Genomic DNA, 19,553 nt, shown 5'->3' with positions numbered 1-19,553 from the left:
ATAATAGAGCCAAAGAAAATCTGTAATAAAAAATTCGTTCAGTATTCTAATCATTTTAGTTCCATAAACTGGTTCAATACGAGAAAAATCCATAACTTGTATTTATTATTGACACTACGGTGTCTGCGAGGACCACGTAAAATAATGACCGTTATAGACTCTACGCTTGCGCAATTGAAAATTGAAAACGAGGCTGGCTTCACAATCGGACCACGAAATCGAAAATTTGACGAAATTTTCCGAAGACAAAACTATCAGTTTTTCTTTCGCATATTAGATAATATTTCTGCAAGTTTGATTTGGGCGATTTTTCATCGCCTCTAAAGTATTTCCTCCGAGTTTGGATGGACGAAAAGCCCGAAGATATGGAAACTAACGAAGTGACGGAAGTGGCCGTAATGTCGGAAGCTGGGATCGACATCTCCGAAGAACTGCCGAATAGCGATGACACGGTCCATGCTGTTTACACCAGCACAGAGCAGACAGCCAGCACAGATCAAGTATTCACTGCCACAACGCCAGCAATTCTTACAGAAGCTCTTCAGGTGAGAAACGAGCTTTTATTTTGTTATGATAGTAACTCCAAATATCAAGGTAATTTACAACAGCTTTGGCAAGACCTGGGAGGTGACGCAGTGTTTGCATACTGATACATTTCTTGTTTATCAATCTAGGGCTTCCATATATAGCAATGCTACAACGAGTGTTACGTTGTTTACAACCGATGTTTTCATTTTAAATCAGTGCAGTGTTACTATTAATATGATAACAAACCGTTCACAAAATATCGAAGCAGGATGTTGTTATTATCAAAAATGATAAACGTGTATTGACATGCAGTCAACTAAAAATGAAATTATTTAGTCTACTATATATACAACTTATTTGGTACTACTACTAGTAGTAGTATTAGTAACAAGAACACTTGATTTGAAATTCAGAAAATGTAAACCTCGGATGCAAACAGTGCAGTGTTTTTAGTCGAGGGTGGTAACGAGCAAGTTTGTAAAATCTCCCTTAGCTCCCAAATCACTTCTTTGCCCCCTGTAAATATTTTACTATAACATTTTGAGTGATAAACATAACATAATGGTAAATTTGTCGGTTATTTGCTGTTGTTTTCATTTAGATTTCCTAAATATACATGTACAACCCATTATCATTGCAAGATAAATGTTGACCGAGAAACTAAATGAAACTGTGCATGACAGTGCCTTTCCATTGCAGACAGTACAGATATTATAAATTGTCATGCTATTGACACAAAGGCAGAAAGCTCACTGCTTATGAAATTTGAACTGTGCTTGTGCAGTATGTCTGACCATAGTTCAGTGCAAATCAGCATTTTGCTAGGGAGTCTAATCATATTCCTATCCCTAAGCCAACATTACTGCAACTCCCTAGCATAATAGAACTGAACATTATACTGTAAGTCCATCATTCTACAATCTTTCTGAATGTTGTCATGTTTCCTATCTACATTAGGTCCACCATAATAATCACCCAGCATTGAAAACCACTCATATAGTTACAGTCGTACAAGATAACAATGCTGTCGCTACCGTCGCACTTGATGCATTGAAAGCACCACATACGCCTCAGACCCCAATTACACCAGCTACACCTGCTACGCCAGCAACACCACATTCAGGGAAAGACAAGGCATCTAAGTATAACTGGGATGATTCCGTACATCTACCAATATTACCTGTAAGATGCAGGAACCAAGCGGCTGAACTCCACAAATCTAAACTTGGCTCAGGTAAGTTATTTTTAACAACTGATTGTACAACCAAGATATCAGACATCTTTTGCAAATATCTCTGTACATATGTGAAGCCCACATAGGTAGAATACTTAACTGCAACTTCTATACCTACATTGTACGGGCTTCACTTGCATACATTGAGAAATTATTATGTACATCTGCATGCAATGTTTTGCGTCTTCTGATTAATAAATTTTGTCAAATTGAACATTTGCATGATTCCGACACTTTTTGTGATCTTACCGGCAACTACTATCATCAAAGAGATGTAAAATGAGTACATATTTGATCGATTGCTAATATTTGATAGCCGGGTATGCTTTTGACTAGAGCTTCCTAGTCTGTTCACTTGCTGCCACTAGAGGGCATAGTAATGGTGGCCGAATAATGTTGTAATTGAACTTGGTTGAGTTGGTTGTGACAGATGATTACAGATTTAGACTAAAAGTGTTATTTGTAAATACAGGTGGCCGAGGGAGATGTATCAAAATGGCTGAACAATGGTACACACCCACAGAGTTTGAATCACTCTGTGGGCGTGGTAATAGCAAAGATTGGAAACGTAGTATTCGGTACGGTGGCCGAACACTACAATGTCTTATAGAGGAAGGAATTTTACAACCACACGCCACCTCTTGTACATGTGCTGCTTGTTGTGATGATGAAGCCGTGGTGAGTACAGTTAAGTAAAATTTTGTTGTGTCTTGCACTCACAGACATGATATTATAACCTTTGAGTTTAGTTAGTGTCACGTTGTTGTGATATGATAGGATACGACACGACATAAAATTGTATATGATATGATATGATATAATAGGGTATGATATAAAATGATATATGATATGATACATTACAATATGATATGATATGATAGGGTATGATATGATATGATACGATACAATACTATATGATACGATATGATAGGGTATGATACAATAGAATATGAAATGATATGATAAAATACAATATGATACGATATGATAGGGTATGATAAGATGCGATATGAAATGATATGATACAATACAATATGATATGATATAATACTATATGATATGATAGGGTATGATACGATATAAAATGATATGATATATTATGATATGATAGGGTATAATATGATATGATATATGATAATTGATATGGTTATGGATGTATACATAATATTAGATATGAGATGTCAATGTCCTAATCTCTCACTAACACAACATTGTGTATCTTGATATTATGAGTTGTATAATTTATACTGTGTGAATATTTAACCAATAATTATGGCTTGTAGCTGTTATTAATTTAATAATCCCTTCCTCTCAGTAGGTATGGTTTTCACTATAAGTTTTTGATTAGAGGCCAAATCAAATAATGTGTGTGTGTGGTGGGGGGGGGGGGACAATCACTGCTCAAGTTTGTTAAAATTAAGATATGAAAGTCTGTGTAGAGTAGTAACAGTTATGAGCACACACTACAAGTTGTTACTCTCATTTGATAAAGTTCTCTTTCAGTTACGTAAACATAAACATTGAGTAAATATTCAACACATAGTGAGGAACAGATGACCACCAAAACCTATGTGTTTTATTTACAATGTAGTGACAGTCAGGATTGACTTTGAAATTGAAGGCACACATACAAAGTGACCTTTCAAAGACATTTCAGTTCAGAATATGACCAACTTCTTGGAAGATGAAAATGTCTGAATTTGAAGAAAAACTTCATGGTTTCTTTGATTGATTCTTTTCTTTAGTCTGGACCAGTCAGACTCTTTGTTCCGTACAAAAGAAGGAAAAGGGGAGAAAGTGAAAGTGGGTCAACACCGCCGAGGAAAACAGCAAGAAGTGCATCTGTCAAAACAAAAGAAAGTAAGTTACTCCTGTACACATCATTTCCTCCCTGAAAACAAACTCAAAAATGAATTCAAGTTATTAATGAAATTACTGTCCAATATACTAGGGTTAAACCTAAAAAGGAATTTGAGTTATTGATGATATAACTGCCCAATACGCTAGGGTTAAACCCCCTGAAAGGAATTAGAGTTATTGATGATATAACTGCCCAATACGCTAGGGTTAAACCCCCTGAAAGGAATTTGAGTTATTGATGATATAACTGCCCAATACGCTAGGGTTAAACCCCCTGAAAAGGAATTTGAGTTATTTATGATATAACTGCCCAATACGCTAGGGTTAAACCCCCTGAAGAGGAATTTGAGTTTCAGTTTCAGTATCAGAGTTCCTGTAATAAAACAAGAATCAATGAAAATCACTCCTACTTTCAGAACCTGCATGGAATGAACAGGAAATATTTGATCTCTTTCCTCCTTAGAAATGTTAGTCAATATTCAGTATTTACAGACAAGTCACCTATGGAGGTCTCTCATTCTCATATGTCACTCCAGAAGAAGAAATATTTCTTAGGATCCTGTCTAACTGTAGATTTAACAAGTTTTAGTGCTACTGAACAGAACATTGCTCCGGAAATCGGCGCTATAGAAATTTGATTGATTGATTGATTGATTGATTGATCATAATTGTTCATCTCTTTTCAGGATCATTTAGTGTAGATGAACGTAATGGTGAAATCCAAGTGACAGAAACCACTACAGCAATTGTACCTCCTCTGACACCAGCTACACCTAAACCATCAGAAACTGACCAAGCCTGGTGGCACCTAGAAGAGGTCAATTATACATCTATGATTTTGGGTTGCTTAGATTTTAGAAATCCAGTCACACAGGGGAAAAGGGTGTACAAGTTTAAAAAAAAAATGATTGGGTATGCGTGTGGGGTGGGGATGGGGGGGGGGAGTCTTAAGTTTTGAGGTTTGAATACCAGAAACAGGATTTGGAAATTGGAACAACGTTTAAGAAGACTATTAACAGGGACAGGGATCTAAGTTTGGGGATTTTAATACCAGACACAGAGGGGGTAAGGGGGATTGGAACAAGATTATAAAAACCCTAATAACAGATTGGGGTGGGAGGTACGTCAAAAGTTAGTTTTGGGGTTTGATTACCAGAAACAGTGTGTGTGTGTGTGCGTGTGTGAGGGGGGACAGGGATTATAAAAAAGGTCTAAGAACCCCAGTAATGAGATTGATTTTGTATGTTTTCTGTTTTTGGTAGATGGCAAATTCATTAATACAGCAAGCACAGCAATTGAAAGCTATGATAGAGCAGGCTAAAGCCCAGTCACAGGCAGCAAAAGATGCAGCAATTGCACAGGCTAAATTACAGTTTGAAACAGAAAAGAAAGAGGTAAGTATATGTACATCAAATAGCTCCCTCTAGTGGTGTACTTTCAAAATGATGTGTTCATTTTCAACAGTTGTATATATGTTTCTTCAGATTTGATAAAATCATTCTCTCTGTATAACCTCTATTAGCAGTTTTTCGTCTTGCAGCAGATCTCACGAGATCCCACATACATGAACCATGGCATCCATAGCAACCACACACAAGGGTGGTCAAGCTGAATGTATCAAATGCTTAGCAACACTATTGTTCTCAACATCATTGCACATGGCTATGGTGAAAGCTTGACCACGATCACATGTGTGACAACCGTTGTTGCTAGGCATATTTGCATATCTCACGATATCTGCAATGAGACTTAAAATCCCTTATTATTACATTCTTAATCTGTAGGCATTAACCCAATCTCGCCTTGAAGCCCAAATGCAGTTATCCAGAGCTTTGATGGAATCTAGGGCAGAGAAAGACACAGCTGTAGCACAAGCATTAGCTCAGGCCAGAGCTGATAAACTTGAAGCAGTGGAACAAGCAAAGTCAGAACAACTTATAAAGGTAATTTTAAATAGTCTAACAATGTGTTCTTTCTTGGTTATTTTTATAGTGAGATCTACAGTTGAACTTTGACATTATGACAAAATGTCTCAAAAAACTATATTCATTCAGTCTCGCTATCTTAAAATGTAGCATGTGCACTTTCTTACTGATTTCTGTAAGGTTGTATCGAACAGATCCAGAAACTCAAACATGAAACAGGCAGTAATATCTAGCTATTTTGATTGGAATTCTTCTGGTAGCTATCTCTTTTATTGTTTACGATTTTTGGCTATGGATGAAACATATACACAATTCAGTCTTCACTGGCTCCAGTAGTAATTGCTGTGATGTGAGTTATTCAGTCTGTCTGTCTGTCTGTCTGTCTGGCTGGCTGGCTGTCTGGCTGGCTGGCTGTCTGTCTCTGTCTGTCTGTGAGTGAGTAAGATATCAATAGATAACTTGTGATCACTTGGCTCTCCTCTCTGTGTCAACCAAAGGAACCATTCTTCTTATCTTTCCTCTACAATGTATGATATCACAAAATCTGCCAGAATTTTCTTTAACTTGCAGAACTCACCCATCTTCTTGGCACAATCCATCACCTTCTTAGTTGAAATTCGAATTTAGTTTTGTTGGTTACCAGAACTTGATATGTAACATAACATGATCATCAGAGGGTCCTCAACACCTTTCACATAAAATGCATAAATAATAATATTTGTCCACGGCATCTTCACAAAATGTATTATTTTTTTCCCATCCATTACAGACGTGTGTGAACTGTGGACGTGAAGCACTGAGTGAATGTACTGGTTGTCACAGAGTTAGTTACTGCAGTAGTTTCTGTCAAAGAAAAGACTGGGCATCTCATCAAAATGCATGTGGCCAGAATAGTCTATGTGCCTCATCACCCTTAACAGCTATTGTTACAGAAGCAAATGAACCACCATCAGAAGAGGAGGAAGAAGAAGTGATTGAGGAAACAGAAAAAGATGATGATGAATAGATGAGGAATGTGAATGTATGGTGTTTGTATGAATGAATGACTAACGCAGTGCCTGTATGGATAGCTGACTTGTGCCTGTATGGACAGCTGACTTGTGCCTGTATGGACAGCTGAGTCATGTGCTTGTACATGTACGGCTAGCTGAGTCATGTGCCTGTGTGGATGGCCGAGTCATGTGTTTGTATGGATAGCTGAGTCATGTGCCTGTATGGCTAGCTGAGTCATGTGCCTGTATTGATGGCTGACTGTCACACATTGCCTGGATGGATGACATACTCTCATTGATTACATGACTGACTGTCACAGTGCTTGTATTACTAACAGCCATGATACCTGCTCACAGTGCTTCTATCAGTGACTGACTGTTACAGTGTTAGAGTGTGCACAAAAAGAGTTTTCTATTGTTGGCAAAGTTACAATGCATAAGTTTTCTGAAGCTGTGATATTTACAGTGTGTTCACATAGAGCTTTCCATGGCTGTAACAGTCACATGTCCACAGTAAGCTTTTCATAGCTGTAACAGTCACTTTCTCAGTAAGCTTTCCATAGCTGTAACAGTCACATGTCCACAGTAAGCTTTCCATAGCTGTAACAGTCACTTTCTCAGTAAGCTTTCCAGTGTAACAGTCACATGTCCACAGTTAACTTTCCATAGCTGTAACAGTCACATGTCCACAGAACTCTCTTGATATTTGTGAAAGAGAGCAGAATTGTGTAAATAATTGTATTATTGTATGGAATGGTGACGAAGGAAGCTATTCATTACAAAACTGAAGAATGGTTGAAGTATTTCAGTGAATTTGATATCATGTTTTAATGGGGAAAAGGCTGATTTTGAGATAGAAACATCTGATTTTGTGTATGACTTTGAGAGCACTTTGTGTATGGGATGGAAAAAGTTTTGGATTTTGTGAGTGATTTTAAGACTGAAATGTGTGTTTGTATGTGATTTTGAAATGGAGATATCTGATTCTGTGTGTCATTTGGGATGGAAATATCTCATTGTTGTGTAAAAATGATTCATGTTTTCCATCGTTGCGAGGTTTTGATGTTCTATTTATAACTTGTGCTTTCATCTGATGTATTTTGTACTTTTGGATATGGTCAACAAACTGCAATTACAAATCTCTTCTTGTAGAACTTGATCACTAACTAACCTACACAGTTGCTGTAACTTGTTTCAACTTTTAAATTATTTTAATATGTTCTGTTTAGTTGTAGGTGCTATACCATAAGAACTCTGTTCACAACCTCATCAATTTATGTAAATGTATGCATTTATGTAAATAGTTTTGTTTTAAAAGCTTTGTCTTTGGTGTATATCTGAAATTTGAAATTGTAAAAATGACTTGCACTGTATGTATATGAATGTACGTGAGGCATAATTAGATTAGCCAATATTTTTCTTCATTTAGCCAAGGAAAATATGAGTGACCTAAGGGGGCTTTGTCACTATGAGTCGCTAGACAAGTATTTTCTGGCTGAATGAACACAAATATTGGAGAATAGCATAATTATACCAGCACCAGTAATATCAAAAAAAAATCAGTGAAAAGGTATGGCAATTTTGAACATGTTGACTCATATTTCAAACACAGCCGAACCAGTGACGTAGACACGTGTTATCGTGACATAGACGTGCATTGTTGTGATGAAGAACAACCAGAGTACGTATGCCATATTTTTTGTCAACTTGACTCGTGCATGGTATAATTATGAAGATCATTTAGGGGCATTATTACAATTAAGAAGTATTGATAGGCACTTAATCAGCATTAATTGGGCATTAAAATTGCTCAGGCATATTTCTTTCATGATGTTTGGTGTGCAACTTTATACATTCAATTGTTCTTTTAACACTATGAACTGTGCATTGATATTCCGGTTATCAGAGAGATTAAAGATTTCATGCTTTTTCCACAGTATGCCATCTAATGATAGACATATTTTGTTGTTGTGGGTCAGTATGATAAAAACTCTGATTTCTTGTGAGTCATCACATAGTAAGAAATAGGGGAACACCAGATTTTTGTGCATCACTATAATGTGTGTGTATCAGTGGCACATGAAATTGGCTTATAGGGCACACTGTTTGCCCACGAGGAGTGCTGTTCATAGTTTGGCCACTAGGGGCGCTGTTCACAAGCGGTTTTGGGGCAGGAAGTGAGGGTCAGAATTATTGAGTATTGTAGCATAAAAACAGCAGACATGACTTGTGTTCTATGTTGTTCTTGCTGTACTATTTTTAAATACTGGTACCAGTAATCAAATCATGTGTAACTGTGTAACCATTACTGTAGACTGTCGACAGTCGCTCATGCCTTTTTTTTCCCACCTTTTATCTAAACTTAAGTCGTCACCACACTCCGATTTGGCGCAACACTACTATATAATCAAATACTGATATCGAGGGCCGAAGGCCTACGGCCCTCGATATCAGTATGTGATTATAGTAGTATTGCGCCGGATCGGAGCACAGCGACGACTTAAGTTTAGATAAAACATAGGTGAAAAAAGGCGTGAGCGACTGTCGACAGTCTACCATTACTGCAATGCTTCTAGATGTAATGAAACCACAGTTTATTTACAGTTTTGTATATAACCAGAAATCAGCATTCCTGAAAAAAACAAAACATTTTAACCCTCACTTTGCCAAAAAATTGAGGCACCTCCTTTACAATGCTAACATATGAAACGGCCATATCATCTCTGTAAATGGAATAGTGCCTATTTGATGTTATTTCATTGCAATGATATCAGGAGATTTATTCTGTGATTTTTTGTACCACAACTGTTTTGATGTTGATGTTATCATAACTTTGTTTGTTGTAGGTTTACATGAAGTTTGTTGCAACAATTATGACAATATATATAAAGTGCTAGCATAAACAGTATGACCCTACAACACAGTAGCCTGGAATGCATATGAATAGTTTTGAAATTATTTCCCCGGCCCATTAATGGGAAAATCAGAATTCAAAATCCCCATTCGCCTGGATTCTAACCTAACGAAACTGTTACTCATGTGTAAGATGATCCCTTATCTACAGTATTCATAAACACTGCCACCAATCATGCATTCCATGAACGGGACAAATTGATATCATGTGTATCCATTTATAATAGTCAAGGTTTCGGTTCCAAGATGCATTGCGCTAAATGTTGTTACATTTATGATTTAGTCTCGTTTTGTCTTTATTACATTTGAAATAAAATTTTCATTAGGAAATTATGGAAACACATGTTGACCTCTTTGATTATGAGTGATTTTATAGAACTAAACACCATCAATGATAGAGAGGGATTTTACGGGTGAACCCAGGGTACGGTCACGCGACAACCATTCCCCCGAGTAATGCGTGTAAACCCCTTAGCGTGTACACAATACATGGCATTGTATGGAGAGATGCGCAATGCATCTTGGAACTGGCAACAGGTCTATTGGCAATAACATGTAACTAAACTAATATATTCATGAAAATATGTCTGCCTATTTGTTACATTAAGCCATATTTGTTTTCTGTTATCGAGAATGAGCTGTGAAAGAGCACAAGATTGTGACGTTGAATCATTCAGTGTCTGTCTTGTCTGCTGTAATAAGGAACAGAATCATCACAATTCAATTGGGTTATTCATGTTCTGTCTGCTGTGATGGTAGACTGTAAGATACGTCGTGACGTTCTGCCCTCACCTGCCTCCTCTTGGAGGGGTTGGCCGATGTGTGAGGGCGCCCCATCATGGCGTACCTTACAGACTACCATGATGGGTATCTGTACATAGTGTTTTCAGTCACTGTATCAAATGTAAAGTGTAATATTGCTGTAGAAGGGTTTGCTTGAATTAAAACTTTCAATTCTGTTTGATGGAAAATTAATAATAATGGCAGTTTGTTGATAAAAACCAATTTGATTATCATATGATGTCATAGCAATGTGGTCACATGATTTGATGATGTCATGGTATTATGTTCACACAATTTGATGATGTCACTGAATTATGTTCACACAAGGGAACAAAGGTGAGGCTGATTTTATGCTTATGACGATGTCATCTTCAATTCTACATCACATGACCTCTCTAAAATCTGACCTACTGTATACCAGGATGAGGCATTCTGGGAAATGACCAAAACTAGGAACTTCACATCATCCTTGCTTGCCTCTCCAGAGGGCGCCGTGCTGATGCTGCGGCAATAGGGAACTTGCAAACCTGCCATTTTGAATGTTGCATCATGGGAAATGTGATTTGTTATTGTTTATAACCACCAATAATCAATTCATATTTACCCTGAGCAGTGTGGGAGGTTTATTTTATTGTTAGCTCAAGATAAGTTATAAACGATAACCACAGATAATCCCATAGTCCTTTGCGTCTGAGCATGCTCAGTCTGGATTGCAAGTTCCCTATCGTTACAACACGAAACTTTTTACTTGACTAGCATTACAGAAGATTAATTGAATAAAAATCCACAAGTTGTAAAAATATGATATTCTCTGCGTGTTTATTGCATAAATTATAGTGGTACAACATCTTAATATATACATGATGTGGTAAATACTACTGTGGAAAATGTGCTATCGGTAAACTATTGTTGTGTGTGGTAGATTACACAAGTGGGTGAAAGTGGTGCCTTGGTTTGGGATGATCGCACAATGTCGCACAAGCTCAATAAGTGAACATTGTTCGTTTAGGACAAAAAACCCTCCCCCTAATAAATACTAAGTACTACCTTCAACCCAGCACTGTATCTCACATTAGAAGTACATTTTTGTCAACTTATCAACATCTCACTAGTAAATACAGAAGCTTTTATCATTGAAGGCATGAACATTTTCAAAACTGGTTAGAAGTGTGAAAATGAAATTCAGCAATCGCATTGATGCCAGACCCCCTAAACGAAGGAAGTTCGCTTGTGTGACAATGTGTGATCGTCCCTTATGTGAATAATTTTATAGTCTTCCTGTAAACACGATTATGTAATGAGGGTGAATATACAGACACTTCAGTCAAACTTGTTATCGTAAACACCCCCGTACAGTGAGTGTAATTACATCATAGTCTACATGTATATCAACACGTTGCAATATTAGTTTTAGTTTGTGTTTGTTGACTGTTCATCTGCCATTCTTATTATATCTTGCAAGTCAATCATATTTGATATCCGTAAACAACGAAAAATGACAGTCTCTATCCGCTTCAACAACTTTATCCTTTCATTTAAGACTTGTGCAAATATTACTCTAAAACACAAAAGAATCATGGGAAATATTGAAACTTTTGTTTCCTGAACTGCTACATTCATAAATACAGTAATTTTGTCCCAAACTGCTACATTGATAAATACAGTAAGTTTGTCAATCATAATTTTATCATGAAATTCACGTCTGAACTGAATCGTAAAGAGATAATTTTTTCAATAATTTTGACATTTCTCAGACTCGTAAAAAATACCCTTATGAGTTACGTGTAGGTTCTGACCAAAACTAGTACCGGTAGCTCTCTTTTCCTTTTGTGTCAAAAGAGGGCGCTGTTAATGAAACGTGCATGGTAACTTCTACACTGAAAAATTAGTCATTGTTTCTTTGTATTTAAGTTACCACAAGCTACCAGCCATTTTTCAGTCATGGATTGGAGCTTGTAGTTACAAAAGTGAAAAAATGGTAAATCTATCAGTGTATGTAACTCCAAAACACCATTTTACCTGATTGTAAACATTGGTTATTAGTACATAGTGGGAAGTGCTGGTGGGCAGTGGTGATAAAACACTATTGGAACACACAATACATTTCACTTCATATTATCAAACACACAAAAATCTCTAGATTAAGTACAGGATGTTGATAAAATATTGCCATAGCAACATACAATATTTGTGCCATATACCTATAATTCAAGAGTTGTTATAAAATGTATAATCAGTGATACAAATATCAGTTCTTGAAAAAATATTTCTATGTACTTTAAATTTTAAGTATTTTCATCAAAAGACTGGTTTGTGGGAGGAAAGAGAAGTAAAACATGATTTAGGTAGATTTTCAGTGATTCTTCTTGAAAAGCAAAGATTAGCACATGTGTGTATTGTGTGTGTGTATGTTAGGAGGTATGTATGTATGTATGTATGTATGTATGTATGTATGTATGTATGTATGTATGTGTATGTATGTATGTATGTATGTATGTATGTGTGTGTGTGTGTATGTATGTATGTATGTATGTATGTGTGTATGTATGTATGTGTGTGTGTGTGTGTATGTATGTATGTATGTATGTATGTATGTATGTATGTATGTATGTATGTATGTATGTATGTATGTATGTATTTATGTATGTATGTATGTATGTATGTATGTATGCATGTATGCATGTATGTATGTATGTATGTATGTATGTATGTATGTATGTAAGAATATATGTATGTATGTATGTATGTATGTATTTATTTATGTATGTATGTATGTATGTACGTACGTACGTACGTATGTATCCATGTATGTATGCATGTATGTATGTATGTATGTATGTATGTATGTATGTATTTATGTATGTATGTATGTACGTACGTATGTATGTATGTATGTATGTATGTATGTATGTATGTATGTATGTATGTATGTATGTATGTATGTATGTATGTATGTATGTATGTATGTATGTATGTATGTATTTATGTATGTATGTATGTATGTATGTATGTATGTATGTATGTATGTATGTACGTATGTATGTATGTATGTATGTATGTATGTATGTATGTATGTATGTATGTATGTATGTATGTATGTGTGTATGTATGTATGTACATATGTACCGTATGTAGGTATGTATGTATGCATGCATCATTATGTATGTCTGGATGGATGGATGGGTCCCTGTCTATCTGTCTATCTGTCTGTCTATCTGTCTGTCTGTCTGTCTGTCTGTCTGTCTGTCTGTCTGTGTATCTTGTGTGTAAAATGAGTGTGACATTAACAATCCTTAAATTGTACTCTATGTGATAACTGACAATTATACAAACACCCACTACTCATCTGTCCAAGTAGAACTCAATGACTTCAGTGTTCACTATATACTATCCAGTCATGTCTTGTACTAAAGTGTCTCATTGCCAACATTTCTGGACAAGGAATTCAAAACAAAAGATATTCTGAATGGTTTAAATACACAGCAAAACCATCAAAATTACGACATTTAATATGAATTATGCAAGTCTAAAGCTGTCTAGTGACTGGTCCACAGCAAGTCACATGACATTGACTAGATGATCACTTTTTTCTTATGGATGGAATATTTTCAGGTCTCTCAGACACTTGATTTAGGTGGTTTTTTTTAAAAAATATATGAATGGAATGATTTGAGTCTTCATGATATTGAATCATTTTAGTAAGTTTGTATTTTCTGTTGCTTTTCATTCAAAACATTACATGATATAAGTAGACACTGAAAATTAGTTTATGTCTAATGGATGGAATATATTTAGTTCTTCAGATTTGATAATTAGATATTATTCTTCAATATGTTTCTTCCTTCAGCTGAGGAAAATATGAATGACCTAAGGGGCCTTATCACTACGAGTAACTCAATGAGTACTGACAAACCCCTTAGGTCATGAGTATTTTCTGGCCGAATGAAGTAAAATATTGCGGAATAAAATAATATAATTACACCTCCTCAAGCATAACATGTGAAAATCGGGAAATATAACGGTGATTTGGAATGTTTTCTGACTCATAATTGAGCAACACAAAAACATTGACGTAGACACAGGTTGTCATGACGTGGAACGACCAGGGTATATAATCCATATTTTCTGTTCAAAGACAATAACTTGGTTTGAGTACAATATAATAAATATAGACCATTTAGCAAATTTGGTATTTCTGTTGGATGGACTAGTTGTTGCTATGCCAATAGAGGAATATATTCAACTCCTCAAAATGATGAATTTAAAATATTTGACTATTTCGTTTTTTCGTGATAGATGTAATATTGTCAGTTCCTCCAGATATTAAATGATGGGTTAGAACTATTGACTGATGTTGATTGCATTCCTTCACCGTGTAGTGCCAGTACGTCACCAGTGGCTGCAGCATAATCCTGTATAAGAATAACAGAAAAGTGATTAACAGGTAACACAGACAAAATAATTGTATTCGGTTTGTCTTTTTATAAAAATGTTCACATTGTGTGTCGATGTACAAACAGTTGAATGACTGGCATGAGTTTAAGACTACTGTGATAAGATGTATACAGTATATTAGTAAAGGATAACCAAGGCATGTTAGCACTGAGTTGTATATCGTACTAATACCTTGGCTCCTTTTGTGGTGATGACTTAATGATATTCATTATACGACTGTATCTCCATTTTCATTTTCGCATGTACACCTGCATTCACTCAAACCGGATCACATTGATTGGTTGTCAGGGGCAACATAGTATACCTTATATATCTTATTATAATGTAAACACACACCGGTTATAGACTGATGTCCAATCTTGCCACCCTAAGTAATGCCCCCCCCCCCCCCCACCGAAGTAATCAGTCAGGCAGTTTTTGACTTTAAGTCATTCACATCCACGTTTACACACTCTGCATGTACAGACACAGACACATATACAGACACAAACACATGCACACACATTTCACCATACCTATACCACCAGTTCAATTGTGCTAAAAACAGTGAAACTGACTCACCATCTTTTCATCTCGTTGACCTCTGACCTGACCTCTGAGTGGTTGTGATTGCATGACATAAGCTGACCCAGGTCTTGAGTAAAAGCTATAATCTGACTTTGGGACGGTAGGGTCATCTTGTACCTATACAGGGTATAAGAGAAATTTACATTTGTTCCAAGTTTGAAATAGTTTCACTTCCTATATGCTTACAAATAATTGCCTAGTGAATTCAGACCTTGATGAGGTAGGACCATCTTGTATCTTTATGCTTCCTGAACTCCTTGAGGAACTTACAATATGTTATAGGCACATTTGGGTTAAATATTTTGACATACATAACCTCTATCCTCAGAGGTCACAATAATGTGTTATTAGTGTGTATTTGATGATATTTTTGACAGTTTAAATTTTCATTCTTTTAGGACGACCACATCCCATATGACGTATTAGTCAGAAATACAGGCATGTACATCTAAACTGTCTAAATATATGACTGACTTGTAGTCAGACGTACATCTGTCTACCTACATGATTGGCTTGTAGCAGTTGTATATATGTGGTCTAACCATCTAGTTACATGATTCACTTGTAGCCAGATGTACACATGTGCAAATGACAGTAATGTACATCTCAACTGTCTAAACTGTCTTCTACCTGGATACAATTTACAGAAAGCCATTTGACTATATGATGGAGATGATCAAGGTGATTGTAGCATGTATGGGATCTAGACTACATTATTGTCAGAGTTATTAAATGGTAAAGATATAGAGAGAAAATACGTGCAGCATTTATATTTATCAATGTACTAATTTAGTAGCTTGACATCTTACTTACCTTTTTAATGATATCTAGTCTAATGAGTTCATATTTTGGGGTTCTTCTACAGCCAGCTGCAGCAAAGATTGGCCAGATTGCATCCATTGCTGATGCAAAATCTGATGAGGTCCTGGTGAAGATACATTTTAAAAGAGAAAACTTGGGTATGATTTTACTAGATTCATAGAGAGGAAGTATACCTGACAACATTTACAGAGATTCAAACAAAAGTTTGGAAAGAGACTAACAATGCAGGATTCTGCACAGGCTATCAAATAGTTATGGGTTCTATCAAGGTTTTTTTTTAAAGTTATTGTAAAGTCTGTGATTACACCTTGTAATTGTAATCAAGATTTTTCTCCGGAATGGAGTGACTGTAATGATACTTTCATTTCTTCTAGTTCACATTCTCGCAAACCAGAACTGTTATTTCTTCCACACCACAGCGAAATAACAGCGATGCGTTTTGGATGGTTCCATAAAAGAGGCTGTGGTTTACAACAATGCTAGTTCATAATCAACTTTCAACTTTAAGGAGCTCCTAGACTAACAGGGAGTGTTGTTATTCCCCTTGTGATGACATAATGGTTTCTTTCAAGGTGAAGAGAGAGTAGTTGGTTCTATGGCTGATATTTACACATTGTTTCCATCTTTCGATAAGGGGAGGGGTTGGGGAGGGGAGGGGTTGGGGGAGGGGTTGGGTTGCAGGGTGAGTGTAAGCATCATATTTCCTTTACCTTCCTTTATCATCTCTGATATTCAAATTCGGATTGTGTTCCATTAATTTCATGATGACCTTGCCATGACCTTGAAAAGCTGCACAGTGTAGAGCTGTCCATCCTGTACCACTGTTACAACCATTGACATCAGCCCTAGAGTAAATATCAAATATGGAGTCAGCACAGTATACACAGACACCATGTAGTATCTAATCTGTGATGACATTGCACTATTGAGTGGGCTTCACTTTACATGTATAGTCTATGACAAGTGTATTATTGTGTAGTGTATGACAAGTGTATTATTGTGTAGTGTATGACAAGTACAACAAGTGTATTATTGTGTAGTGTATGACAAGTGTATTATTGTGTAGTGTATGACAAGTGTGTTATTGTGTAGTGTATGACAAGTGTATTATTGCTTAAGTCTATGGCAAGTGTATTATTGTGTAGTCTATGACAAGTGTATTATTGTGTAGTCTATGACAAGTGTATTATTGTGTAGTGTATGACAAGTGTATTATTGTGTAGTCTATGGCAAGTGTATTATTGTGTAGTCTATGACAAGTGTACTATTGTGTAGTGAAGGACAAGTGTATTATTGTGTAGTGTATGACAAGTGTATTATTGTGTAGTCTATGACAAGTATATCATTGTGTAGTCTATGACAAGTGTATTATTGTGTAGTGTATGACAAGTGCATTATTGTGTAGTCTATGACAAGTGTATTATTGTGTAGTGTATGGCAAGTGTATTATTGTGTAGTGTATGACAAGTGCATTATTGTGTAGTGTATGACAAGTGCATTACTGTGTAGTGTATGACAAGTGCATTATTGTGTAGTGTATGACAAGTGTATTATTGTGTAGTCTATGACAAGTCTATTATTGCGTAGTCTATGACAAGTGTATTATTGTGTAGTGTATGACAAGTGTATTATTGTGTAGTGTATGACAAGTGTATTATTGTGTAGTCTATGACAAGTGTATTATTGTGTAGTTTATGACAAGTGTATTATTGTGTAGTCTATGACAAGTGTATTATTGTGTAGTCTGTGACAAGTGTATTATTGTGTAGTCTACGACAAGTGTATTATTGCGTAGTGTAAGTAACTTACCTGTGTCTTAATAAATACTCTACAATTTCACTATAACCCCAGAAAGCTGCTACACACAGAGGTATAAATCCATCATGTGATCTTTGATTGACATTTGCACCTTCATGGATGAGAGCTTTCACTGTCTGTAATTTAACATTTATAGGTTTATAATATTGGTGTGTATTGTATTGTATTGTATTGTATTGTATTGTGTTGTAGTGTATTGTACTGTATTGTATTGTATTGTATTGTATTGTGTTGTATTGTATTGTATTGTATTGTACTGTATTGTACTGTATTGTATTGTGTTGTATTGTATTGTATTGCGATGTACATGTATCATAGTATAGTGTAGTGTGCTGTAATGATTTGTATTTTTATGATGCTGTATTTTATTGTATAGCTCTGTATTGTATTGTATTGTATTGTACCTTCATGGATGAGAGCTTTCACTGTCTGTAATTTAACATTTATAGGTTTATAATATTGGTGTGTATTGTATTGTATTGTACTGTATTGTATTGTGTTGTATTGTATTGCGATGTACATGTATCATAGTATAGTGTAGTGTGCTGTAATTGTTTGTATTTTATGATGCTGTATTGTATTGTATAGCATTGTATTGTATTGTATGGCATTGTATTGTGTTGTATTGCATTGTATAGCATTGTATTGTATTATGTTGTATTGTATAGCAATGTATTGTATTGTATAGCATTGCATTGTATTGTATTGTATAGCATTGTATTGTGTTGTATTCAGTGTATTGCGATGTACATGTATCATAGTGTAGTGTAGTGTGCTGTAATGGTTTGTGTTTTATGATGCTGTATGTATTGTATTGTATTGTATTGTATAATACTAGTAAATGGAATTTAAGATAATCAATTATTAGCAAGCCAGTGAAAATTCATCAATATTTACAGTAGGTAACACCAATAATTTCAAAATTATATTTTCTGTGGCATTGCTATAGTAACATGCTGCCACTGCAGCTAGTAAATGGGTAAACACCAATGTGGTTGAAGCCAAGAATTCATGTTTACAAACATCAAAAGTACATAAACAGTTGCTGTCGACAAGTTACAACGTAACTCTGTTTAGTTGTCTATCCTTTGTTTACATCTAACAATTGCTCGGAGTCTTCAGTGGCCATTCATGCAAATAAAAGTCGAATTTAGGTTCATCGAAAACGTTATAAACATGCGTTACATTACGTACTTGAGCCTAAGTGACACAGTTCTTACTGTGCACGGCTGTTGTTGTAATCGCGTGACTATAAATTGTGTATTGTACTTACGTTAATATCACCGTTGGCCGACGCGGTCGCCAGGGTCATGGGCGCAGCCATTTTCAAAATGACGTCATTATGCGCGAATATCATGCTCAGTAGGCAAGTATGGAACGGCTCTGTTGATTGATAACAGCAGCTAGCAGCATGGGCTTGTTTCCAGAATTTTGACAACATTTCGCCTGAGTTCAAAGTGTTCAGCAGTTTCATGGAAGCAGATGGGTCCATGCGTTTATTGTTTATGTAAATTAGTCGGATATTATTACACGGTAAATTAACACCGAATAATGGATGGCTATCCCGAGGTAACGGAAGTTGAAGTCAGTGAACTTATTTGCACTACTTTACGTGTCTGGCACCATGAGTACGAGTGTCTGACAGAGAGTTAATTG

General features: G+C 35.9%; 2 protein-coding genes across 4 annotated transcripts; one reads left to right on the top strand and one right to left on the bottom strand.

Annotated features, from left to right (window-relative positions):
* The first annotated feature begins 78 nt into the window (after nt 1–78).
* Nucleotides 79–8,928, top strand: LOC144452883 (deformed epidermal autoregulatory factor 1 homolog). 3 transcript variants are annotated; one of them, XM_078144083.1, is made up of 8 exons: nt 84–545; nt 1,486–1,762; nt 2,235–2,440; nt 3,508–3,622; nt 4,309–4,439; nt 4,885–5,016; nt 5,407–5,565; nt 6,317–8,928. In XM_078144083.1, the coding sequence occupies exons 1-8, from the start codon at nt 345–347 to the stop codon at nt 6,551–6,553; spliced, it is 1,458 nt and encodes a 485-aa protein (XP_078000209.1). In that variant the 5' UTR covers nt 84–344; the 3' UTR covers nt 6,554–8,928. The 3 variants fall into 3 exon arrangements, with proteins under 3 accessions (XP_078000210.1, XP_078000209.1, XP_078000208.1); XM_078144082.1 differs by having other exon boundaries at nt 86–545; nt 2,235–2,449; XM_078144084.1 differs by lacking the exon at nt 4,885–5,016 and having other exon boundaries at nt 79–545; nt 2,235–2,449.
* A 5,012-nt stretch (nt 8,929–13,940) lies between these two features.
* On the bottom strand, nt 13,941–19,221 carry LOC144452723 (uncharacterized). The gene is made up of 6 exons (XM_078143869.1): nt 19,171–19,221; nt 17,889–18,013; nt 16,790–16,924; nt 16,071–16,182; nt 15,252–15,374; nt 13,941–14,647 (listed from the first exon to the last, which is right to left on the bottom strand). The coding sequence occupies exons 1-6, from the start codon at nt 19,219–19,221 to the stop codon at nt 14,543–14,545; spliced, it is 651 nt and encodes a 216-aa protein (XP_077999995.1). The 3' UTR covers nt 13,941–14,542.
* Nucleotides 19,222–19,553: the final 332 nt, after the last annotated feature.

Source organism: Glandiceps talaboti, chromosome 23, assembly GCF_964340395.1.
Source record: "Glandiceps talaboti chromosome 23, keGlaTala1.1, whole genome shotgun sequence".
Taxonomy (NCBI): domain Eukaryota; kingdom Metazoa; phylum Hemichordata; class Enteropneusta; family Spengelidae; genus Glandiceps; species Glandiceps talaboti.
The sequence above is the reverse complement of the archived record's forward strand: the minus strand, read 5'-3'. Positions and strand labels throughout refer to the sequence as shown.